The 27,098-nt window shown below is 45.2% G+C and overlaps 1 protein-coding gene across 1 annotated transcript in view; it reads right to left on the reverse strand.

Moving 5' to 3' along the window:
• Positions 1-21,015: 21,015 nt before the first annotated feature.
• PITPNB (phosphatidylinositol transfer protein beta) overlaps positions 21,016-27,098 on the reverse strand; it is a 28,130-nt gene continuing 22,047 nt past the window's right edge. Inside the window, exons 9-11 of the mRNA XM_053368242.1 lie at positions 25,637-25,747; positions 25,279-25,401; positions 21,016-22,570 (exon numbers count right to left, since the gene is read on the reverse strand). Coding sequence (XP_053224217.1) covers positions 22,520-22,570; positions 25,279-25,401; positions 25,637-25,747 — 285 coding nt within the window. The 3' untranslated portion in view covers positions 21,016-22,519. The remainder of the gene's footprint in view (positions 22,571-25,278; positions 25,402-25,636; positions 25,748-27,098) is intronic.

Below are 27,098 nucleotides of genomic sequence, written 5' to 3' on the forward strand. Positions count from 1 at the left end.
CGCTGAGAGATCCAGCAGAACTAGGAAACAACTCTCACCTTTGTCCCTAGCTTGCCGGAGATCATCAACCAGCGTGACCAAGGCAGTTTCAGTCTGTTCACCCAGCCTCCCAGTGGGCCGCCCGTGAAGCAGAAGCCAGCAGCACTGTATCGGGAGACCGGATACATACCAAAGTGAATTGGGCACCCAGCTCTAGCCCAGGAGGAGACTCTCCAGGATGCCGTTCCTCACACACAGGAATACAGTTTCCTCTTCCGCTACCACACCTTTAACATCTAGCACTGATTCCAGAGGTGGCTGCTGTAAATGTGAAGACAGCCATTTGTAACCTCAGCCCCCCACCCCCCAAAAAACATTTCAGAAGACACTTGGACTTTATAGGAAGGTGAGATTAACATTTGTTCACTGCCCTACCAGATGAGTTCAATTGATTGCAGAGAGGAAGGGAAATGACCAAGAAGCATTCAAATAAAGATCTGTGTAAAGTTTTAAGAGGTGATAAGAGGTAGTCACCTCCAGAGACTGCGCAGCTGTCTAGTCACCAAGCCTGTTGGCGGAACAATGCGGTATGGACACATTTGTATACCAGACAGCTCCCAAAGAAACATGCAGGAAACACCTTGGCTGAAATGTGTACCTGCTGCTTCTCTGTGTCCTCCTCCTCTCAGTGGTCCTCCCTCTTTCCTCTGTGCTGTCTCCTAGCGCTTTTTTCATGCAAGCTAAAGCAGCACAATCCCTTTTCGCTTTCCCTACATAAAATGTGCTCCAAAGCTTTCCTCACTCAGGCTGTGGACACACACTACCCTAAAAAGCACATTCAAAGCACACAGACACACACACCGCCCAAAAAAGAATTCTGCACACTGTCATTTGTAGGGGTAGAATGCAGGGAACTGTAACTGTGAGGAGTAAGCTACAGTGCCTACAATTTCTGAGGCAGAGGTTTTCAGCCTTTCTGAGTCCGTGGCTCCCTTGACCAACCTCATTCTTTCTGCAGCTCCCCTGTGGGAGCCACTTACCCTGGGGTTCCGTTACAGGAATTTCCCTCTACTGTCCCCACCCCACCCCATTCCACCCTTTTTGACGCGCATATAAGTGGAAGTGCATGTGTCAATGGGATCCCAAGCAACACCACTGCTTTACAGGGCCGAGCTGACACACCCCACATGGCAGCCCCAGCCTGCCTTTCCCAAAATTAGTGTGCACATGGGTGGGGGGTGGAGAGAGCAAAACAAGATGAAGATCAGAAGCAGACATATTTTGTTACTGTGGGGAAGGAAAGCGAGACACACAGCACAAGACACACAGGCAGACGTGGTCCTTTCTTACAACATTCTCCCTGTCTCCACAAAGCTGGGTGACCATTAAGGAGGAGAGGGGTGCCTGCAGGGGGAGGGATGTTGGGGGTAGAAGAGAAACTTTCAGGGTTATTTTTAAATCCCTCCTTATAGAGAACACACACACCCTCAAGCTAGTTTACTATTTTCTTGCATTTCTCAAGCCCTCTGTGTAAAACTGAGGAACTGTTAGTTACTGAAGCTGGGGAGGATTTTTGTTTGTGGGAGGGGGAGAAAAGATTTTAAGAAGATACAGTAAGCAGTTGTGCAAAAGGGTTTTCCACTTTTCTTCCCAGTATTTTATTTCGGGAAGATAATGAGCTGCAAGTTATAGCTGCCAGCTCCCTTGAATGTTCCTCAGAGAGAGGGAGAGAGAGAATGCAGGAAGATATGGGTCGCAAGTTAATGAAAGGATGCCCCCCTCCCAGGGCTCTCCTGAACATTTTGAGGAACGGTCACCCCAGGTGCCACAGCACACTGGTTGAAAACCAGTGCTTTGAGGGGAAAGGTGTGCTTCCATTTGTGAGTTTCCATCATGCAACTGTGATCATCAATTGGTTTGCAGCTGTGTTTTGCTTTTGAGTCTCAAATAACATGGAAGACTAACTAGGCTCAGTCAGGTAGAAGGCGAACTCAGGAAAAGGGTACGTGTGTTAAACTGGGCTCTTGCAAGTTGTAATTTAAGCCCCCAGATCACTAATAATAATAATAATAATAATAATAATTTATTATTTGTACCCCGCCCATCTGGCTGGGTTTCCACTCTGGCGAGACAGTCCGCGGGCAGGTAGGGTCTCAGCCTGCGTACCAGGTGGAGCTGGTAGACAGCTGCCCTGGCTACAGAATTGACCTGCGCCTCCATGGACAGCTGTGAGTCCAAAATGACTCCCAGGCTGTGCACCTGGTCCTTCAGGGGCAAAGTTACCCAATTCAGGATCAGGGAGTCCTCCACACCCGCCCACCCCCTGTCCCCCAAGAACAGTACTTCTGTCTTATCAGGATTCAACCTCAATCTGTTAGCCACCATCCATCCTCCAACTGCCTCCAGACACTCACACAGGACCTTCATCGCCTTCACTGGTTCTGATTTGAAAGAGAGGTAGAGCTGGGTATCATCTGCATATTGATGGACACCCAGCCCAAACCCCCTGATGATCTCTCCCAGCAGCTTCATGTAGATGTTAAAAAGCATGGGGGAGAGGACGGAACCCTGAGACACCCCACAAGTAAGGGCCCACAGGTCTGAACACTCATCCCCCACCACCACATTCTGAACACGGCCCAGGAGGAAGGAGAGGAACCACTGTAACAGTGCCCCCAGCTCCCAGCCGCTCTAGATGGTCATAGAATCATAGAATCATAGAGTTGGAAGAGACCACAAGGGCCATCGAGTCCAACCCCCTGCCAAGCAGGAAACACCATCAGAGCACTCCTGACATATGGTTGTCAAGCCTCTGCTTAAAGACCTCCAAAGAAGGAGACTCCACCACACTCCTTGGCAGCAAATTCCACTGTCGAACAGCTCTTACTGTCAGGAAGTTCTTCCTAATGTTTAGGTGGAATCTTCTTTCTTGTAGTTTGGAACCATTGCTCCGTGTCCGCTTCTCTGGAGCAGCAGAAAAGAACCTTTCTCCCTCCTCTATATATTTTATATATTTGAACATGGCTATCATATCACCCCTTAACCTCTTCTCCAGGCTAAACATGCCCAGCTCCCTTAGCCGTTCCTCATAAGGCATCGTTTCCAGGCCTTTGACCATTTTGGTTGCCCTCCTCTGGACACGTTCCAGTTTGTCAGTGTCCTTCTTGAACTGTGGTGCCCAGAACTGGACACAGTACTCCAGGTGAGGTCTGACCAGAGCAGAATACAGTGGCACTATTACTTCCCTTGATCTAGATGCTATACTCCTATTGATGCAGCCCAGAATTGCATTGGCTTTTTTAGCTGCCACGTCACACTGTTGGCTCATGTCAAGTTTGTGGTCAACCAAGACTCCTAGATCCTTTTCACATGTACTGCTCTCAAGCCAGGTGTCACCCATCTTGTATTTGTGCCTCTCATTTTTTTTGCCCGAGTGCAATACTTTACATTTCTCCCTGTTAAAATTCATCTTGTTTGTTTTGGCCCAGTTCTCTAATCTGTCAAGGTCGTTTTGAAGTGTGATCCTGTCCTCTGGGGTGTTAGCCACCCCTCCCAGTTTGGTGTCATCTGCAAATTTGATCAGGATGCCCTTGAGTGCATCATCCAAGTCGTTGATAAAGATGTTGAATAAGACCGGGCCCAAGACAGAACCCTGTGGCACCCCACTAGTCACTAGTGGTCCAGAAGGATGTTATGGTCAATTGTATCAAAGGCCGCTGACAGATCCAGCAGAACTAGGAAACAGCTCTCACCTTTGTCCCTAGCCTGCCAGAGATCATCAACCAGCACAACCAAGGCAGTTTCAGTCCCGTGGTGAGGCCTGAATCCCAATTGGAAGGGATCCAAATGGTCTGCATCCTCCAGGCATGCCTGGAGTTGTTCAGCAACCACCCACTCAATCACCTTGCCCAAGAATGGAAGATTTGAGACTGGGCGATAGTTGGCCATACTGGCCGGGTCTAAAAATGTTTTTTTAAGAAGCGGTTTAATGACCGCCTCTTTCAGCAGATCTGGGAATGTTCCCTCACAGAGGGAAGCATTCACCACCCTGCAGAGCCCATTGCCCATCCCTTCCCAGCTTGCTTTTATTAGCCAGGATGGGCAAGGATCAAGGAGACAGGTGGTTGGTTTCATGAGTCCAAAGCAGCCTGTCCACATCCTTGGAGGTAACAGATTGGAATTGATCCCATGCAATTTGACTAGACAGGGCTCTAGCACTCTCCCGCCCCGGCAATACTCCCACGGTGGTGTCTACCTCCTTCCGAATATGATCGACTTTATCTGCAAAAAACTTTGCAAAATCGTTGCAGGAGATCTTGGGGTCTTTACAAGGCCCCGGTGGTAAAGGTGGTTCTGTTAAATTGCGAACCACCTGAAAGAGTCTCCTGCTACTATTTTCTGCAGATGCAATAGAGGCGGTGAAGAAAAGTCTTCTTCACCGTCACTATCGCCACTTGGTAGGTTTGACGTTGAGCTCTAACCCGTGTCCAGTCCGATTCAGAAAGAGTTTTCTGCCACCGACGCTCTAGCTGTCTCAGCGATTGTTTCCTCACCCTCAGCTCCGAAGAAAACTATGGGGCTGTCTGGGCTCCAAGCAATCGGAGAGGGCGCTTCGGAGCCAGACAGTCAATAGCCCTGGTTAGCTCCGCATTCCAGCGGGCCACCAGGGAATCAGCTGAAAGGCCATCAACATGGGATAAAGAATCCCCTACCACTCTCTGGAAACCATTTGGATCCATTAAGTGGTGGGGGTGAACCATCCGAATTGGTCCCATCTCCCTGCAGAGGGGAAGGGTCGCGGAGAAGTCCAGTTGCACCAGGAAGTGATCTGACCAACCTATGACAAAGAGGCATTCCGGGGTAGGAATGGACTGGTGTGGGGCTATGTAGACATTAGCAGCTTGAAAGACAGCAGGCTCCTTTTCCCCTGCTGCATTTCAAGTCACAGTTTCACATTGCTGTGCATGCTAAAGAGGGGTGGAGATGTCTTCGCCCAATGCACATTGCCTGGCTTGTTTTTTCCCCAGCCCCCAGAACTCCTATTCCACGAAGCCATCATCTGCACATATACAGCGGCTGCCGCAGATGTAGGCACCTCAGCTTAACTGAGTCTTAAGTCTTCAAATCAGATGGAAAATGGTTTCAGGGAAAACGCATCAAACAGCAGTGTTTCTCAAGAAACTACAGGATGCAGATGGATTGTGGCTAACGTCATGTGTATTCAAGCTTTAAACAACAGTGGTGGGAGCACACTGGAGCTGGAGTAAGCAGTATGCAAGAAATGCATGTGCAAGTATGTTTTTATTAAAGTTAAAATTTAGAAACCTGAAAAATATTATTCTAAATATTTCTCCCCCTGCCCCCTTAAAATTTTAAAAGTGGTTAAATATCAAGGTCCCTAAGGGGGAAAATAACTAGACAGCCTGAACCCCCCATTTATAATTCTCTTTTCACGTGCATATGCCAGCTGAACTCCATCATGAAGTAGAATCATTCTGGCCATGATCCAGAGAGCTCCTTTAGTAAGAGCATGTAACCAGAAGGAACTTTGTCCTTTTTAAGTAAATGCCCCTCTTACACCATATGCCAAACTGCTGTTGAAGCTCTCCATGATCTACTGCAGCCCCTTACTCTTCCCAGATGTGCAGTTCTTGGCAGTTTCCACCATTCTGAATTTGTTTACATCTCTGTGTGGAGTCCTTTAAATTGTTTAATTTTGCTGTTTGCAGCTCAGTGCTCCAGTGCATCAAGGTTATACATGGAAGAAAGCAGCAATTTGAAAAACAAAAGCTGAGATAATTTGCTATCTCTCCCTTTCAGCACCTGCAACATCACAAAATTGCATCCTGGAAGGGTGCAATTAATTGCATCACAGGACCAAACAGTCCTATACATGGAAAAATTGGCTGCTTCCCACAAGCCACTTAAACTGGCTTGGAGCTGCTGAAGTTGATGGGTTTGAAAACAATTTAAGTGCAACGTGGACACTTTAAAAGGCTTGTGGTTTGTAGACCCTGTAACAGTTAAGAGTCTGTTAATTAATTAAGGACCAGCATGTGAACCCAGAAATACACAGCTATGACATGTGTCTCCCTAGTTTAAGACGAGATCACAAACATGGAAGGAGTAGCTTAAGCACTCTCTCCTTGTGCTATTTTTCTATTTGTAGGATTGTTATGCAGGGGACCATTAAAAAGTGGCCTGTCTTGTTCCTTCTACGGGCATTGGTGTCAGAGACCAATGTTGTCTAGAAGACTCACTTCTTTTTTAAGTAATTATGTTTAGGATGGTGGTATGAAGTCTGCAAAACTCAGGAGAACTGTTACTAGCACAAAAGTACTTAGGATAACATTTCCCAAGTGCTACACCAGTACAACATCTCTGGAATTGTTCTGTGCTGTCTGCCAGAAGAGCCCAGTGAAGTCAATAATTGTTATTCCTGTTTTCCAGATATGCAATGAAATCTGAGAGCTAGCAACTACAGGACTGAAAATCCAAGCAAGCTAATAAGTGCTTCCCACAGCTGTCTTCAAACTGGATGAATGGGCAATTAGATTTTCAGTTAGTGTAAAATTATTCAACCTCCCCCCACCCAACTTCACATATATACTGATGAGACATGAACTGGTAGTGAGAAGACTAATCAGGAAGAAGATAACTTTAGTTTAGTTTTGTTTTGTTTTGTTTATATACAGTGGTACCTCTGGTTAAGAACTTAATTTGTTCTGGAGGTCTGTTCTTAACCTGAAACTGTTCTTAACCTGAAGCACCACTTTAGCTAATGGGGCCTCCTGCTGCTGCCGTGCCGCCGGAGCATGATTTCTGTTCTCATCCTGAAGCAAAGTTCTTAACCCGAGGTAATATTTCTGGGTTAGGAGAGTCTGTAACCTGAAGCATATGTAACCTGAAGCGTATGTAACCCAAGGTACCACTGTATACCCAGAGGTCTCAGGGCGGTTCACATAAAAGGATAACAGTATATAAAATAAAAATAAAAGCAATGACCCAATAATATCCCCCCCCAAAAAAGAGCCACATTTTAAAAGGGTATGGGATGTTGATCAGGTCAACCAAAGGCCTAGTTAAAAAGGAATATTTAGCTTGTGTGGATGGCTCAGTGACAATGTCAGCTCCCTGTGTAGTGCAATGAATGAAAAAGGCACCACAGAGGATTAGGAAATTGAAAGTATTAGGGATTAGAGATTGAAAGTATCTTTATATGCTTGGTAATCTATAATACAACCATACTGGCATATTGGGTACTCTCCTGATCGCCTCATTTCAAGGTGGGAGCTAGAAAAGGTGCAGAAAAGAGCAACCAATTTTTCAAGGGACTGGGGCAACTTTTTTTATGAGTAACGGCTAAATTGTCTCAGCCTGAGGCTTTTTAGCTCAGAAACATGTCAACTACAGACCAGGCCTGACAAGAGACCTCTAATGTTAAGTGTTACATAATGTTAAAGTGTGAAGAAAGTAGATCTATGGGTCCCCCGCCTCCTTTCCTCTTGGAAAACAGCAAAACTCAAGGTCTTCTAATGAAACAAAATGCCAGTAGACTAAGGGCAGACAAAACAATGAGCTTCTAAACAAATCACATTTTATGGAATTGGTTGCAACAAGATGTGATGATGATCAATAGCTCAAATGGATATTAAAGATGCTTATGGTGCAACCCCATACATTTACTTGGAAGTTAGGTTTAGTATGTGCAATTTACTTACTCCCAGGTTGCAGTAAAGGGTTGCAGCTGGGAGGCAACGTAACAGGTATGTTAGTAGATACGTAACATCAACTGCTGTGGGCCATGATAACTAAATAAACTTCCATGTTCAGAGGTAGTATACCTATGAATACCAATTGCTAGAGAGAGCCATTGTTTTCATGCTATGCTTGTGGCCTTCCTAAAAACCTCTGGTAATCTAGAAACAGGGTGCTGGATTTGACCTCATTCCATACAGGCTGCTCTTATATAGATTTGTTCAAGGCCGTACAATAAATCCATGTTACTTGCCAAGCCTAACCCAAACTTGCTATTCACAGATCCAGAAATACTATTCAATATTACCCTGTCACTGGAAATAGCGACTGCTCCAACAAGAATGTTTCAGATCACAGTGCCAGGTTTGGAAATAAATTCCACTGCAATTCATGAGACTTGCACCTCACTTTGAGACCACCAGTGCCAGTGGCATCCAAACTGAAAATTCTCCAACTCAATTTTATAGTGCAGAAAAGAATACAACAGAGTTATTGCTGCCGTATCCATGTGGAACCGGGAAGGGTGGGGGGCTTCTGACATGTGAGGTCCGGCTGCTGTTTCAAACATGCCAAGGCTGAGCCACATGATTGGATGTTATACAGGCACTGTACAAATGAAGGCCAATTCAACTTGCTGAGAAAAGTTGCTGCACAGCAAAATACATGTCCTTTAAAACAAAATGAATGCACCATACATAAAACATCACCAACCATACACAATTAGCAAGGAAATGCAAGAGTTTAATAAGTCCCCCAATTCACTTAAAAAGAAAAGAACAGTTTCAGTCCACTTAAAAAGTTACTTTAAAACCAGGAGAAGTCCAGAAACACTGTATCTCTTTTGCAGAGCTAGCTGTCAAAAGTCCTCTGCTTACCAATAGGCTTTCCACTGAGCAGCTTCCTTATCTAGGGGCAGTCCGTTCCCAGGTTTAAGGCAGCGGATTTTAGCTTCCCTTTCCTCTTATTTTGCAGGTAATTAAGCCACAGACTTTCCCCCCTCCACTCCTGCAATTTGGAGGGGAGACCACTTTCTTGATGTTAGGATTTGAGCCTTTTTTAAAACGTCTTTCCAGGCTTCCGCTTTACAGTCTCTTTGCTTTGATCTATTTACAAGAAAGGAAGGCAGACTTCCTGTTTATACCTTCCCGCTTCGGTCTCAAATTAGCTTATTTTAGTCCTTTTAAATCCAATTTTTAATCCTACTCACGAGTAGTTACTTTGAAATCCAATTGTCCCAGGAAAAAGTCAGCGCTCTCCGATCACGGCTGTGCGGCTTCGCTCCGCAGAAGAAGCAGTCGACTCTCAGCACCACGCTGCTCCCGTCCCGCTCCGGAGCCCTTAAAGGGGTTCCTTTGCAGATTGGGGGTGCGCAAATGGTGCCCGCCGAGTCCCCCGTTCACAGGCTTCCCCCGCCTGTGATTTTTAAAGGGTCTCCGCTTTGCCGCAGCAGCAAGACCCCATCCCACGGAGCTAGTCCCTCCGAAGTTCAGAGGGAATCCGCCATTAATCGATGGCGCTGACACTATAAAACAGCATGCATGAAACTGTAATGAGGAGCAGCCCTAATAAAGGTGAATGGGTGCACAGTATTTTTTAATTCTTCTGTATCAATGGCCATCTTAACATCTTGTAGCAATGAATTCCACAGGCTACTTCTGTACTGCATGAAAAAAGTATTTCATTTTGATTTGAACAAATTAAATTCATTGAGACGTTCTAAATTCTAGTGTTTATGACACACAGAGAGAAAATTATTTCAGACTGCTTGCAGTCTCCATATAATTAACAATTGTACAGATTTCAAACATAAAATGATTGGCCCATTTTTAAATGCATTGTGCAGAATTTTGGGGCTCAGCAGCTGATATCAATGGTAGAAGAAGTTAAAACATCTAATTTATTTATTTAACAACATTTTACCACTAGATTGTAACAAAACATTTAAGTGTTGTTTTTTTAAGAAATATGAAAATTATCAGTAAAAATAGTTAAAAGCAAGGAATAAAAAACCATTAAAATTAGCAGTAAACTAAAAAGAAATTAAAATACATCAGCATTTTTGTGTCTGGATAGGCTTGTCTAAACAAAATGTTTCAAGAAGGCCTAAAGAGAACACACCAAAGGCACCTACCAGGTGACAATAGGCACGGAGTGATAGTGCTGCCACACTAAAAGAATGATTCTACACATATTCACAGGGGGTTTCCATAATTTAGCTCACCTAGTGAGAGAATTGGCCCATTTACCTTTGTAGGAAAGCTGCTGAGGGAAAGGCTTGCTTCTTCCCATAAAAGAGGGCTGGAGAATCACCAGCGTAGGCACATGACACTTGGCCGAGTGTTGGCAGAGCAACAAATGGCGTCAGATCAAGATGCAGAGTATCCAAGGCCAGCCGTAGTATTTTGGAGGGGTGGGGGGAACTCACAAGTGCTTCTCTCCCCTCCTAGCAGTAAAAATGCATGAAGGAACAGATCAAATCGTTAACAATCTGCTGCCCTTTCATAACACTCAAAATGAGCTGCCTAAGGCAGCTGCCTCCCTCTGCCTAACTGCAGGGCTGGCCCTGAAAACTTATGCAGAAGAAAATAGAAACCCAATGAGTGAGCGGACTTCTTTTGACACATTGACCTGAGAAGCCTTGAGAAACAAAAGTTCCACAAATATGCTTTCACAGAGGGCCTGTAAGGGCTGGGGGAAGATGGCGCAACGCTTCCTTCATTTTGTAATATACACCATAACAACAAGGGGAAATGAGACAGATTTGGAGGGGCCCCTCCCCCCTCAGCCAGGATGGAGCCCTTCTCCCCCTTGCACAGCATCATTCTGGCAGAACTCCCCCTCCCACCAGCCCCCTGCAAGATTCAGGGTGCTGCAAAGGACAGCCAAAGGAGGGGCTGAGCAGACCCTCTCCCTGCACCCCTTCTCTTAGATCCCTCTCCAGGTCTTGGCCTTGGCCTGCTCTGGTGAACTGACTCCTGCCTTTAGGGCTCCATCTTCCCCCAGCCCCCCCCCCATTTAATCCCCAAAAGGGGGGGGCTGGCTGCTCTTCCTGGGAGGGGGTGTTGCGATGGGCTCTCTCTCCCTCCGTTTCTTTTCCAGCTCAGCCTTGCCAGCTCAGGGAATGACCAGCAATGCTCCTGCAGATGATCTCAATGACTGAGCTGGAGTGCAAGGGTTGAAGCGATTCCTCTGTTAATACTTAGCATTTCTGGAACATATTTTGCATATTTTTATTACAGCTGTCATCTAATAAAAAATAAACACTGTAATCCTAAAAAGTTAAGGCTATCCTAAACTGACTGATTTTGGGAATTCAGTGAATTCAATGGGATTACTTCTCAGGACACATATATGATCACATTGTTGAATCAATTATTTCATTATTTCATTTCATGTTTGAAGGGGAAACAGCAACATACTTTGTTCTCAGGCAATGTCCCAGGAGACACCATCCTGGATAAGGGATTCCCTCTTGTAGCAGGAGAGCCTTGCAGCAGCTGGATGAGGCCAAAGGGGCTCATCTTGTCCAGCATCCTAGTGCCACTGTATTCTGCTCTGGTCAGACCTCACCTGGAGTACTGTGTCCAGTTCTGGGCACCACAGTTCAAGAAGGACACTGACAAACTGGAACGTGTCCAGAGGAGGGCAACCAAAATGGTCAAAGGCCTGGAAACGATGCCTTATGAGGAACGGCTAAGGGAGCTGGGCATGTTTAGCCTGGAGAAGAGGAGGTTAAGGGGTGATATGATAGCCATGTTCAAATATATAAAAGGATGTCACATAGAGGAGGGAGAAAGGTTGCTTTCTGGACTTCCGGGTTAGTGCCATCGGCTAATGGCGGATTCCCTCCGAGCTCCGGAGGGAATCGGCTCCGCAGGATCCGGGTCTTGCCGCTGCGGCGACGCGGGGACCCTCAGAAATCACAGGCGCTGAAGCCTGTGAACTTGGTGTCTCGGCGGGCACCATTTGCGCCCCCCTGACCCGCGAAGGAGCCTTTTTAAAGGCTTCGGAACGGGGGACGGGGTGAGCGGCGCGGTGCTGAGAGTCGACTGCTTCTCCTGCGGAGTGAAGCTGCATGCCATGGTCGGAGAGCGCTGACTTCTTCTTGTGAACAATTGGACTCTAAAAGCAACAACCCGTGAGTAATACAGAAATTGGATTTGTAAAGAAAAATTTTTTTTTGAATTAGGCACGATCGGGGAAGGCGCAAACAGGAAGTCCATCTCCCCGTCTTATAAATAATCTAAAGCAAGGACTAGCTAACTAAGGTCGAGAGAATTTCTTCTTCTTTATTGGGTAAAAGACATTAATTTCACGATTTGGCAGTATAAGTAATTTCACTGGAGGATAAGAGCTAATTTTGAGAGCTGAAGTGCCACCCCCCCGGACCCGGGAGTGATCCATGAGAGAGCCTGTTGAGGAGATATAGAAGAGTTTGACAGCTGTCAAATTAGCTGTCAAGAAGGAAAAAGAGAACTTTGTTTCTGCTATCTCTGCTGGATATATTTGCTACAATTTGGTTATATTTTGTTGAAAACAAGGAAGAACTGATACAAACTAACTTGATTTTTGGATTTGAACTGGAAGGAAGATAAAGTAACCAAAATCCCTCTAGAGGGGATTTTGGGACATTACAAGAATGGCTGAAGGAGGAAAAATTCAAGCTAAATTGGACAGAGTGTTTCTTCTCTTGGGAAAGTTACAAGGCCAAATTGATGTTTTGGCTACAAATGTTGCAACTCTGGACTTAACAGTAAACAAATCCATTGAATTTGATAAGGACTCGACTCATGAAGTCCATGCAGCTGGACAAGAAGAGAAACTTGAAAGATTTGAGAGTGTGGAGAAAGAGATATATGTTGTTTCTGAGGAAAAGGAAGGAGGAGATGTAATGTTGCAGATGACAAAGGAGAGCCAGAGGCCTGACATGATGGCTACAAAGGAAAATAAGTACTGGATGATGAAAAACTGTTTTGAATTGAAGATTGAAGAATGGAGAGATCTCCTTATGTGGAGATCTGAAGACCTATGGATTACAAATTTGATTAAGGTGAAAGTTGGAGCTTTTGGGACATTTGGACTTAAAAGGAGTAAGAAACAAGATTCAGGCTCCACTTTTAAGTATGGAGGTCTGGCTGGAAGAAATATGGACCCTATCGGGACAGAGCTTCTCCGAGATCTGGTGTTTAATATTAAGGACTACCAAAAAAACCGGCAGAGAGGAATTGAGAGAGAATTAAGAGCCTCAGACGTTAGGTCTCCAGGCTGATAGTAGACTAAGACTGATGGACATTTGTTGGGGATTGAAACCGGGAAAGGGGGGGTGGGGTTTGGGAATCCAAAGGGTGCAGAATTATAATCTGTTTTTTTTATTTTGTTTTGTTATTAGTATGAAAATTGGGGAATTTGTGGAAGGGAATTTGGGTCGACTTTAGAAAAAAGTTTTAAGAATGAGTACTGATGTTTAAATACTGGTGTTTATAAGTTAAAATTGGTTGTTTTTTAAAAAAAATGAATTAAATATAAAAAGGTCAAAAATTGGGGACAAGAACTTGTTGAATTAACAATTTGAATTGGAATATAAGAAGGGGAGGTGTGGGGAAGTCAGGGAAATATGTTATTGAAAATAAGGATTGTAAACTTTATGTGTTTTTAACTTTTTTGTTTTTTTCTTTTTGATTTTTTAATGTATAAAGGTGGAAAAACTCAATAAATATATTTTTTTAAAAAAAAGAGAGAGAGAAAGGTTGCTTTCTGCTGCTCCAGAGAAGCGGACACGGAGCAATGGATCCAAACTACAAGAAAGAAGATTCCACCTAAACATTAGGAAGAACTTCCTGACAGTAAGAGCTGTTCAACAGTGGAATTTGCTGCCAAGGAGTGTGGTGGAGTCTCCTTCTTTGGAGGTCTTTAAGCAGAGGCTTGACAACCATATGTCAGGAGTGCTCTGATGGTGTTTCCTGCTTGGCAGGGGGTTGGACTCGATGGCCCTTGTGGTCTGGGTATGAAATTTACGGCATGTAATGCCTTAAGAGAGAATATTATGAAAATGATATACAGGTGGTACATGACACCAGTCAAGCTTGCAAAAATCTATCATTTGCCCGATAATAAATGTTGGAAATGTAAAGAAAATCAAGGTACATTCTTTCACCTTTGGTGGACGTGCCCAAGGATTAAGGCTTTCTGGGAGATGATATATAATGAAATGAAAAAGGTATTTAAATATACCTTCTTGAAGAAACCAGAGGCCTTTCTCCTGGGCATGGTCGGCCAATTGGTGCCAAAGAAGGATAGAACTTTCTTTATGTATGCTACAACAGCAGCAAGAATACTCATCGCAAAGTATTGGAAGACACAAGATTTACCCACCCTGGAAGAATGGCAGATGAAAGTGATAGACTATATGGAACTGGCGGAAATGACTGGCAGAATCCGAGACCAGGGAGAAGAGTCGGTGGAAGAAGATTGGAAGAAATTCAAAGACTATTTGCAGAAACATTGTAAAATTAATGAATGTTAAAATGATGCTGGATTGAAATCAAGCGGCCTTAGCAACAAGGTTAATAAGAATATGTAAAAATGGATTGATAACGGATGAAAATATATAGTTATAATATGTTGAGATATAGAATTAAGATAAAAAGAAAGAGGGTAAGGATTTGCTGAATTAACCATGTGAACGGGAATACAAAAAAGGGAGGTGTGAGGAGGTCGGGGAAATAAGTAAACAAAATCTAAGATATGAAAAGATTGATTTGTTTTTAACTATTTTCTACTTATTTTTTCTGTATTTTGTATCTTTTTTTCTATGTATTTTTGTACTTTTTGCATTTTTTTTCTTTTTTATTCTGTAATTTTCTTCTTTTGGTAAAACTTTAATAAATATCTTTTTAAAAAAATGGAATTTCCTGCCAAAGAGTGTTGTGGAGTCTCCTTCTTTGGAGGTCTTTAAGCAGAGGCTTGACAACCATATGTCAGGAGTGCTCTGATGGTGTTTCCTGCTTGGCAGGGGGTTGGACTCGATGGCCCTTGTGGTCTCTTCCAACTCTATGATTCTATGATTCTATGATCCTGTTTTCACAGATGCCCCATGGGAGGAAGCTCACTTGCAGGACCTGAGCACAACAGCCACCTTTTCTGTAGCACTAACCCCCCCCCCACTTCAGCCCCCCAGATGGGAAGAATGCCATCTATGTGTTTTATAAGTAAGAAGGCTCTTTTTAAAATGTTCCACCCAATTAGTCAGAAGCACCTTTTCCTCAAGCAAAAGGCTTTTCTAATCGGTTCAGTGTTACAGCCTTGCTATCATCTTTAGTTTTCACTTAAGTGTTCAAATGCACCATCCCAGTGATCCTTGCAGCAACCATGTAACGCAGGCCAGGAGGCTTCCCTAAGGGCACCCTGAGAAGGCTCAGTTTGAGCCACGGACTTCCTGGCTCAGGAAGACTTTTTTATACAAGCATTTCAGTTCTTGTGAGATTAAAACTTCTTTATTCAGACGACTTGCCTTTTAATACAGAATACAGAAAAGAAAGCAAAAGGGTGATTTGTTGCACAAATGAGAATCCTGGCCAGCTTTGGCTTCTAGCGCCAACAGGAAATCTATCCGAGGAGCAACCAAGGTGTCCTCAAATGAAGGGATGGAGACCCTGTGGGCTTTCAGATGCCATTGGATCCCACCAGCTCCAGCCAGTGTGGGCGACAGCCAGGGATGATGGGAACTGCAGCCCAACAATCTATAGGCACCACATGCTTCCTTTCCCTGACCTAATAGGTAATACTGAGGTTGGTCAGTGGAGAACATGGACCCCCCCTACCCGACAACCCTTTCAAAGTTACCTGGTATATACTGTAAATGGCACAGCCTCTCCTATCCGTAAGTGTGGAGTTTTTGCCTCTCTCTCTCAATTAATGGATGGGATGTTTTGTTGACCAGTCACACAAGAAGCCTGTGCCCACCTTCTCTGACCATCTCCTTTGATGTGTCACCTCTGCCTGTGAAGCCCAAGTCACGATTGGGGAAGGCGAGGGGTTAATATTGCTGAAGTGGAATGGGGGGTAGTTATTAGAGTGGATACCAAAGTTCCTCTTAGTGAAGTGGTTCGGAATATGCTCCATTCACAGACTCTCTCCATGTAGTATAAATGGAGTCCACGTTCCCCTGGAAATTCTTGACCAGCTCAGAAAAATATTCTCCACTTGCTCAGTTGGCCTCCAGGCTTCTCTGTTGAAGTACACACAAAAGTCCTTTAACATGAGCAGCTCTTTATTTGCACTGAAGCCTTAACGGATTGCTAGGAAAGGGCACAAAACTGCAGAATCCAGATGCAGAAGCTCTCTGAGGGAGGAAGTCCCTCACTTGCTCCTTCCTTATCCACTCTCCTTCATCACTAAGAACTCTGGGAGCAGGCAGCCTTCCCTTTGCCCTCTTCTCCCCATTTCACTCAGTCCTCTTGATTGTGCTTTGCAAACATTTTAGGTGGTGATTATTCCCTGTGCAGAGCTAATCGCCCTCCTTACTTTTGTTCTTGGGTGTGCTCTGATGAGGGGCAAGACAGAGTTAGCCAGAAGTACATAGCCCCCTCAGCACACATGATGTGTCAATGGCAAAAGCCAGGCGAGAGCTCTCATAAACTGATTAACTTTCTTCCAACTGGTCACCCACAGCTTCTGAATTCTCTTGAGCTGAGGGGAGTGTTCCTAGAGCAGAACGTGAAAGGAAGGAGGCTGGGGAACAACCAGGAGGCCATCCAGAAAATGTTAACTCCAGTAGTGCAGGGAATTGGACAATGTCACTGGGATCCCTTGGGGAAAACTGCTCTCCCCCAACACACACAAAAACACACCCCAAGCTTGGTAGCTCTTCCAGGCACTGGGGACTCCCAGACATTCAATATAACCACAACTAAGGATTCAAACAGCCAACACAGGCAATGTAGCTTTCAAAAACAGCTGCTTCCATGCATATAGTTCTGAAATTGCCGCCTGTCTCTTTTAAATCCTAATCATTCAGTACAGGAAGGGGTGAGGAGAGGAAGCAATCACAATTCCCTGTGCACTACATGCACCCAACTCTCTGCAAGCAGAGTCCTAGGATATTATATACAATCTAATTGCTTTCCATTTTATAAACATGCAGTCTGCATTTTCACTCCATGAACAGCTGCTTTTGGTTAAAGTCCTTCAATATGTGTAGCTGGCTTGAGTAGTTTGTGTAAAAGCAGCAGCAGCAGTCTTCCTCGCCCCTCCGTCCTACAAGGAGTGGTGATCTTGCACAGTGAAGAGAAAAAAAACTATCAGAGGAAGTCAGGCCTATTCTCACATCCTTCACCACCACCTACTGGTCATTGGACTCAAATACACACGACTCTCACACAGATAGAGGAAAGACCATCCAAGGAATGACTCTGGGAAGGTGACAGGAGCAAAGAGAGATGCCCCAAAACCCCATGTTCCCTTCCACACTTTAACTATTACTTACCTTGCATAGTTCAGCAGTAGGGTCCTGCCCTGACAACACCTCTAGATAGGGCTGGGAAAGACATTCACGTTGCCCACAATCCTGAGCTGCTTGGACCAATGACCAGGCAGCTTCCTATGTCTGAGACAGCCGCTAACCCTTAGCCTGTTTGATAGATGGATGACGTCATGCAATGAATTCTTAACTGGTTATCTAGCTCCGTCGGGAAAGCATGAGATGCTTCCTCCCAGGGTCACACTGGGCAAAGGATTCCTGCATTGCAGGGGGCTGGGCGAGCAGTTCCTTCCAAATCTATGATTCTATGGTTCTATAAACAGGGATTTGCTCCTGTGCCCAGGTGGGCTTGTGTCATCCAGTAGTCTGGTGTCTTTGGAAAGCATGGAGTGTCATGTGAAACAAGGACACACTGAGGGATTAAATTATTGAAAGCTACAGAAGAATCACACACACACACAAAATCAGTATTCTCTGTACAAAGGAAAATCCTGCCTCATTGTATGGCACCAGCATCCTTGTGCAATTGCTAGGGTCCCAGCAGAGCCCACTATTGTTGATGCCTGGCCATCTGAGTCCCCTATAGAAAAACTGAGAGGCGTCTGGTGCTTTAAGAATACCAGGCCCAGTGGAACTGGATCATGAGGAAATTAAAGTGGGGCAGACCATGGCAAGTTCAGCTGCTCAATCCTGGCTATTCACGGTCACTGCTGCAGACTGAAGGCTACTCATTGTTACCTGGTAATCCTGTCGCTGGGCTGTGAGGGCACTTAGGGCCTCCTGAAAACTTGTGCCACCCTTGCCAACCCCTGAGCGTGGTGGCAAGACTGCAGGCATCATTTTAATTCTAAAAATCTTCTGACACAGTCCTTTGCACAGCCAGGCATCTGCTGAGGTTCTGTTGGCTAGACCTGAAGCAAGAGGGCCCAGAGGCCCCCCAAAACCTGGAGCCAACGCAAAGTCCTCTGATGTATTGGTAATTAGGAAGAGGAAGGCGAGGATTAGCAACATATGGTCCTTACAGCCAAGGGATGTTAGCAGTGGAGTTCCACACAGCTGTAATGCAACTGGTGTTATTTAATATAAAAATGATCTGGAGTTAGGCACGTCCCGAGAAGCGGCCAAGGCTGTGGAGATTCAGCAGAATGCTGAGAGCCCAAAGACAGTGGGGTCCCTCAGCCCAAGCCACTCTCTATATACCAGGTGAATGGCCAATTCCATGTTAGGGATCATCAGGAAAATAAAAATGCTTTGACCCATGGTGTGGCCACCTTTGGAGTGCAGTGTTCAGCTTGTGTTGTCCCATCTCAGCTGCAGGAAATGATCAAGGAGTCGGGAGAATTGTTCTGATGGCATCTGGGGCTTTTGGTTACAAAAAATGGGTTGTAAGCCAATGCTAGTTGTCCTCAATGTAGACCCATTGAAATTAATGGGCCTAAGTTGATCGTGCCCATTAAGTTTGTTTACACTGAGTAAATAACATTAGACACAACCCCAAATCAACACCTAAGAAAGAGGGAGGATAGTGGAGGCTTGTATGATTCTGAATGTTGTACAGAAAGGTGATTTTTTTTCCTTCACACGAGAACTTGAAATCCAGCCACTTAAATCAAGTATGAGAATAGCTAGGCAATTATCAGTTCTTGGTCTCTGGGCATCTTACTGAAAAGGCCACTCGTGTGTCTGAAGCAACTTAGCATCTGATGACACCTTAAGTATTAACACATTTATTATAGCATAAGCTTTTATGGACACTAGCCTATGTCACCAAATGCATGAAGTGTTGCTGTGAGTTGCTGGTATATGTAAGTACACATAAGTTGTTTTTGGGATGCAGGTAGAATTATAAATACTAAGGTCAAAGGGAAATGAAATGTAGTGAGCAAGGGTTCTTAACCAAGGGTCCATTAATCTGGCACAAACATTTATTTTTCCAACGTGATAAAATCAGTTGTATGCAAATCTTTGTGTGTGTGTGTGTGTGTGTGTGTGTGTGTGTGTCCTTTTCTGGGAAGAAGGTCCATAGCCTTCATCAGATGGTGATCCCCAACCAACTGGCATGGACAGTGACAAGCATGCTATTAACAGTGGCAGTTGGCAACAGAGCTGGCAATAACACAAATATATTGGCATTGGTAAGCCATTTAACACTTGTCCTTTGTCTTGGTTCAAGTCGCAGCTGACAGAATTTAGTATCTTTAGAATTTGTAGTTAATAGGTTGCAGTAATTTGAAGTTCCTCTATTGCTTGACTCTTCTTTAGGGGTGGGGTGATGTCTGTACTGGAGTGGATTTTTGTTGTTGTTGTTAAGCAGAAAGCAATACAGATGAATGATATCTGGAACACAAGATACTTTAGAAATAATCGTGCCCTAGCAAACCAAAGCCTGAAAAAACTAAGTAGGATACATAAAATAAAAATAATGCATTCCAAGTGCAGATGAGGACTCTAGAGAGAATGAACTCAATTATTCTAATGTGCCACAGGCTTCATGGAACATACTTCATGTAAATCTTCCACACTTATAGGAGATAAAATTAGAGTTTAATCAAGAGAATCAATAAATAAGAGTGTTAAATCACCTCCAGGCCCAGGAAGGAGACACTGCAGAGCACTTCCTACACTCTCACTTTGTGGGGACAATGAACATGATGGTGAAGGCTAACACTTAATGGGCAGATCATAATAACTTCAAACTCATTAGCGCCCCAGGCCCACCTTTCAACTTTGTCACTTGGACATATTAAAAAGGACAAAGCTGCATTGCTCGAGACGGCAAGCATTGCTTTCCTCACCCTCGGCCCAGCAGGCAGCCAGGATGCCTTTGGGACAACTAGGCAGCTTGAGCTCAATCACCAGAGAGGCTGCAGATCCACTGGGATGCGCTGCCTGGCAGAGCCTTCTCTAGAACTGAGCACCAAAATGGCACCTTCATGGATCCCTCATATGACAGGGAATCCGGCTCAAAATGGCACACAAGCCCTTTCCTGAAGGGACTCCATCAAAGGATGCACAACCAACTAAGATCAGGATGCCATTGTGGATCTGGTGCTCATGCCAAGGCAGCTTCTTCTATTATTTCATCACCACCATTATTAATTTATTTAGAGCATTTGTACCTATTATTCAGGCAAAAAGCTCCCAGAGCAGCTCACATACAATAAAGTCTTGCAGGCTTGCAATCTTTGCCTTCTTTGGTGCACAGTCTCTTTCCTGCTCCCTTCACCTGCTAAGTGGCCTCTGTCTCTTTTGATCCCAAATAAGAGGCAACGCAGACTGACTACTGAGCCACACTCACTACAACAGAGGATGAAAAGAATCAGAGAAGAAGGGAGAGGGGAACCAAATCTCAGAAAGAGGCCAAAAAATGTATTCATATATGATAAAGTGACATAACCCCCCAGCCCCGGCCATAAACACTAATGGATAGCAAAGTTAAGATGGCCAAATTTCACGATCACAGGAGCATCTTCCTATAATCGAGCAGCTGCATACTCAGTTTTGCCTGTCCCAGGGCCTTGGTGGCATAATTGGGGTGGGTGGGAGGGACTCTAACCAAACCGTTGCTTTTTCTTAGCCTGTGTGGATATTGCCTTCTTTGAGCATCAGATGAGGGCAATTCCTAAAGGACTATCGGCTGCTGCTCTTTGGCTGATAAAATGGCCATTCTGTGAGCTTTCAGGCAAAGCGACCTTCCAGACTGAAGGCTCTGCCTGACCCTTCCTCTGAACCAGTTCTACGCCCTCCAATGCTTCTAATTCTGCCCTTCTTCACCAGAGCCGAACACAACAGACAAGGAGTATTTTCTGAGCAAATTTATTTAAATTTTCTTAATACAGTTTAGAAACTGCAGAAGTAAACTAAGTTTTACATTCGCTACAAAGTTCCCCCTCTTTGTTTATTATGAACCGCCCCCCCCCAACCAAACCCACACAACTGATGCATTGTGTAACTTGCTGTTTGGGGCAGGTATTGGGGCTCTCCTTTGTATTGGTGGGAGCAGACTCTTGCATGGGAAAAGCCAGCCCTTGGATTATTTTATGAGCAACAAGCCTAGAGGAGCAAGTCTCTTAAAAACAGTATTTATATATTTACAAAGCTAATCATCTGGTGGGGTGATGAAGAAGCACCATAATTCTGGAAAGGTCAGGCTCCAGATGAAAATGCAGCAAGCTTCTATTGCACTTTAAGTGCCTCCCCCCGCACAAGCCAGTGGCATGCTTGCCTCATTCAAAAAGAGGGTGAGCTCATCAGACCTCAGCGCCTTTCGACCAAACAAACAAAAGTCCATTAGTTCTCAAACAGAAAGCCAAACCCAAACTCTAAGCTTGCTTGGGGTCCTGGAATATTTGCTGCTGAGCTACTAAGCACTGTGATAGTTATATCCAAGATACAATTCACCTTCCTCAACTGAAAACAGCTTTAAGAAATTTCTATGGAGTGCCAGCTTTATGTGATCATGTGCTTGGTGCAAAACTCCTGAACTTCTGCATAGCTTCCGAACGAAACTGTTGGAAAAGGCAACCTTTCCAGAAAGCAGCCGCTTTGGCTCTTTTTGGGCGCTTTGCTTTTATGGTAATTTATGCTTAAGGACAGAACTGACAAGGTTTCAGTAATGCCTTTACTCCTGATACTTATGACTTATAAGCATTTTCTTATTTTGCCAATTATAATGAAGAAACACTTGATTTTCCAATGTAGAAAACTCCAATAAGACAGATCCTTTTGCAGCAGACAGATAAAAGTTGTGTTTGTATTTTTCACTCAATAGAGGGGGAAATGATCCTTACTGCCAATAAACAGTTCTGATTTGATTCCAAGATAGTGACAATCTAGAAATAAATAGCTATAAATACATTCAGAGTTCCTATTACAAAATCATGAAGGAAACACAAAATGGGGAATTAACTTCTGATCCAAACCTAAGCATAAAAGACAAGGCATGTCCTAGCAGGAAGAGACACTCAAGACAGGCATAAAACAAGAGGGAAAGAATTGGTCCAGCATCAACAGTCTTGAAACATACCAATTAGCATAATTCAACAATCTCTTCCTCTCTTAAATGACACTAGGTGGCTTTATTTGCTTTGGGTATACATAATGAAAGCAGCTTCTGTCTTTTTTGGAAGAGATTCAGTACCTTGGAGAAACTGCAGCGGTCTCTCTGTACAAATGCACACCATATGTGTGTGTGAGCGTGTGCATGTGCATGCATGATTGCACGTGCAAAAATCATGCACCCACATGCACACACACACAGTTGTATCAACACGCCATGTATGCGACTTGAGCACAGATCGGTCTTCATTCGTCATTGGCAGCACTTGTCCCTCTCACTTCACCTTGGTTACGCAACTGTATGGGGGGAGAGGGGGGGAAAGAGTCCGTCAGTCAGTGACCAGTTTTCACTGATAGACAGATAGACAGGCAGACAGACAGACAGACAGAGAGACAGACAAATGCTCTTGAACATTTCTCCAGGGAAGCCATCTTTACATCGTGCAGCTAAACCACCAAGATAAAGGAATGTTGTGAAGCTGATGTGAATGTCAATTTACAATTGAAGCAGCATTCAGCGATTTGCAGGGTGTCCCACTCAGAATAAGAGATCCTGATGTTGTGCATTTAGGTATGAAGGCCAAACTTTGGGGCTCAAGAGGCTGTAGTTCATTCAGTAGGAAGATCTGGCCTTCCTGGAATTCCTCGGGAGCCCAAACATGCTAACTTGAGAGAAACAGCCTAGAGTGTGACTATGGCTCAGATACACCTTGCAAAATGAGGAAAGGCCTGCAGCCTGTTACTTCTTTTCCAGTTTAACCACCAAGTTTTTAGTGCTGCTCCTACTTCAGAGCAAAGTCCTGAGCGACCCAGATAGCTCTGTCTAGGGTATATCTAGGGTGTGGCAGGAAAGTATCTGCTACTGGGGTGAGGGTGGGGTTTGTTTGTTTTTTAACATTCTGATATAAAACCACAGCTGTCACGTTCACAAGAAAAGCCACTCACTGTTGGGGTGAAGCAAGGACCCAGAGTGTGTCGCTCTGAGGAGATGCCTTTGCCCTGGAGTGTGTCGCCATGTTGGCTGGCGAAATGCCCTCCCCTGACAGGCACACCAGATCCCCAAGTGAAAATGCGCCTCCTTACCAAGGCTTTTTAGGTTTTTAGCTTCTTCTTTTCTGCAACTGTTTTCATCACCTTTTGTTTACTGGCATCTTAAAGAATTATTTTTTTGTTTTACTGATCAGTTCTTTATCATTTATATTATGCTGTACCTCATCATCATGAAAGGTGGGCTATAACTCTTTTAAGTAAAGTAAATAACAAATGAAATGCCTGCATTGAGGTGCCAGCGCCTGAGCTGGGAAAGGTGGAAAAGGAGGCTAGAGGAGCACTGTGGCATCATTTGAGTGATACAGTAACTCCCCTTGGCAGGAAATGTCCTTTGGCAGGAGAGGCGTGAGATCCTCAGCACCCAAGTCACTTACACAGCTTCATTTGGCCTCTGACCCTACAGAAGATTCCTCTAGACATCGGCAGCCAACGTACCTCGGACGGAACCCTTCTTACGCATCTAGATGCAAAATAAAACTGTCAGCCACTAGGCAGTTAACAGAGGAGGATTTAGTTGGAAAGGATTACACTGGTCAGAGAAAAGCCTCTGGTAGCCAGTATCAAATAGCCTTGTGCCCTGAAGCAAGTGAGAGGAAGGAAGAGCGCTCCATTTGCAACCAACAGCACACAGTTCAAGCAAACGGCAAACTCCGAGTTGCCCAGGGGAGGAGAAATGGAAAAAGAAGAGGAGGAACTACCACCAAGCAAATATATATTAAAAGGTTAAGAAATGGATCCCCAAATGTATGTTAGGGTTAAAAGTGGTCCCTGGGTCTAAAACAGTTGAAAACACCTGTCCTGCAACATCTCTCCCCTGCTGGGGCCTCCTATGAAGGGCAAACAACCACCAGATGCAAGATGTTAGTCACAACGGACAGAAAGAAGGTGGGATGCAGGAGGTGAGATGAATCAGAGAAGGAGCACACACAACAAGATGTCAAGAAGAAACAGAAAAGCTGGCTGAAGAAAAGATGAGCCAAGGCAGCCAGAGACCTTCAAGGAAGGAGGAAGGCCAGAAGAGCGCAAGGCAAGAAACCGGGTCCTGAGGGGGCAAGAGGTCCGTAAAGCCCATCCCCCCTCCCTCCAGGCTAGGCAGTCTTGTCACCCCTCAGCACCCCCGTGCCTCTGATCACATGAGGAAGCATCTGTGCAAGTGGGCTGCCCAGAGACACAGAGATGCTTGTGAAGAGGGCAGCAGCTTCAAGGAGCACCGCAGCAAGGGCTGGATGGGCTGCTGGAGGTCCCGGTGCAGAGCCCAAGAGCAACCTGCATTTACCTCCATGGAGGGAGCCCCACAAAGCGACACGCAAGAGGAGACAGGCAGCAACAACATGACAGGGAAGGACAGAAAGGAAACACAGGACAGTCTCCATGATGTACATGTACTGTAAAATCCTTGTTCGCTGGAGGATTGAACAAATGAGCAGCAGGAGAAGAATGTGGCAGACACCAGGGGGCATGAAACAAGTAGCCCCTTGCTCTCTTGGGGATCTTCCTTCCTGCTCTGACTCTTTCCTCAGGTTTCTCAGCCACTCTGCTCTATGGGGAGATGTCCCTTGTAGCGTTAGTAGCATCAGCAGTAATTCAGAAGCGTACAGAACAAGCACACATATCCAGCAAAAAGCCAAGGCAAGTTTTAATAGCCAAACTTCATACAGGGGAAAGGAAAGCCCTGCAGACTGGCCAGGATGTCCTGGTCAAAGAGGCAGCTAGCCCATCAATCTGTGGTTTGCCCTTTTAAAAAGGGGGGCTGGCTCAAGTGAGCAGCCTGCCTACAAGCTCTGTTTGCCACTCTTGTCTTTTTTGCTTCAAGAGTGAGCCTCCAGAGGGCTGAGCAGTCTCTCCCACCACAGTAATGCTCCAACAAAGTGCAGTCCTGCATTTCCCAGAAGGCCTGAATGCAGCAGAACATGGCAGCTGCGCCAAGTCTGAAACCTCTGCAAGAGCACTCTTACCGCTTCCAGCTCTCTCTGCGTTTCATCCTCCATCCGCCGGATGTCCTCCATCGTGAGGTCAATCCACCTGTCAATCCAGCAGAAGAGCTGGCGATGGAAGTTGGTAAATATCCTTTTTTCTTGCTTTAGAGAGAAAAAAAAGCAGGCTGAGGCCACAGTCCCTCAGGTTCACTAAGCAACTGCTGTTCTATTTCTCCTGCAGCCTTCATAGCTGCCTCTCTCACAGGACTAAGGGAACAGTCCAGAAGCAGATCTACCCCCAAGAAGGCAATTCTTCCAAAGTCAAACCAAGCAATTCAAATCAACACGCGAGAAGCTTGTCTCCTCCAAGCTCTGACAAACATTCCCAGCTTCTCACCTTCTGAATAAAATTCTCTATTTTGTTCTGCAGTCCCCACCACTTAAACTTGATTGTCACCAGCTTGTAAGCACACATTTTCGGACAGTCTCCATCAGCAGACAACTCCTTCTGTTTGCAGAGAAGCAAAAGAAGAAGGTGAGTGGGGCGTTTCTGTTTGACAGGCATCAGGCAGACTCTGGGAACTGAATTGAAGTGTCTTACCTTGAAGTCATCCCTACTAAAAAATCAAGCCACAATTCTATGGAACAGGACTTCCTCTCCAAGGCTGCTTTGGGCCCTCACTGTCAGTGCTTTTCGATGGCTGATTAAGATGCACCCAGGAGGCCTCTGTCCCAGTGGGCAGTCTTCCTTCCAACATGGCTGTGCAATGCAGTTCTAGCTGGTGCACATTTTCACACACAGGCCAGTCACCCTCCTCAGAGAAAAGGGCTGATAGGGAGGCTGGGGGAGGCTGGGCAATATCCTACCACACAGCAAGAAATGCTGGTGCCCCGGAAGAGGTGAGGGCAGCAAAGAGTCAGAATAAATGAACCGATATTTTATCAATGCTACATTCAGTTCAAGAGCAGGTGTGCCATTTCATATCAAAAGAAGGCTCAAAAGAGATTTAATATTCACAGTACCCCTGTTCCCATAGGAACACAGGAAGCTGCCTTGTGCCAAGTCAGACCCTTCTAGCTCAGTATTGCCTCCACGGAACGGCAGCCATGGTTCTCCAGGGTTTCCGAGGAGGGAGTCTCTCCCCCGCCCGCCTTGAGATGCCCCTGGGCATCAAACGTCAGACATTCCACATGCACAGAAGATTCAAGGTTTAAATAGTTTAAAGGCAACCAGCATGTTTACCTGCTGTGGCTGCAGATTAATAGGAAGCAGTTAGGATTAATTAGGATGCTGAATGCTTCAAAAATCCGGCACCATGATAGAAAACTAACATGCCAGTTTTGCCTTGACTCTCATCCATTCACAGGAGAAGGGAGCTTTAAGAGATCTATGCCTACAACCCCCCAATTCAGGCCTCAAGCCACAGCCAGGAGAAAAATCCCTCCCTCCCTCCCTCGCCCAGACACAGACCACAGGCAAACATGCCTCTCACTCAAGGGCAAATGCTTCACCTGTACACCTGTGCCTCACTCTCACAGTCCACCTATTCAGACATACCTCCCCCCATGCCCCCCCCAACTACCCAGACACTTGCTCTTGTCCTTCTCTCACACACACCAAACAGATGCACACCTCTCCCTCTCTCACACTCGTGGCCAAAGGGGGTGACTCAGAGGGAGGGGCACAAAGCAAAACACTGAAAAGGTACAGCAGGCTAGATTCTCAACCCCCCAAAACAGTAATAGTCTATATGTTTTATTTCATATATCTGGTTCTAAAAAAGGCTAGAAACTTTTTTAAAACAAAAGCTGGGAATTTACGAATTATGGTTCATCCTGGGGGCACCAAAGGACCATAG

The sequence above is a fragment of the Podarcis raffonei genome, chromosome 16, assembly GCF_027172205.1.
Source record: "Podarcis raffonei isolate rPodRaf1 chromosome 16, rPodRaf1.pri, whole genome shotgun sequence".
In the NCBI taxonomy this organism is placed as follows: domain Eukaryota; kingdom Metazoa; phylum Chordata; class Lepidosauria; order Squamata; family Lacertidae; genus Podarcis; species Podarcis raffonei.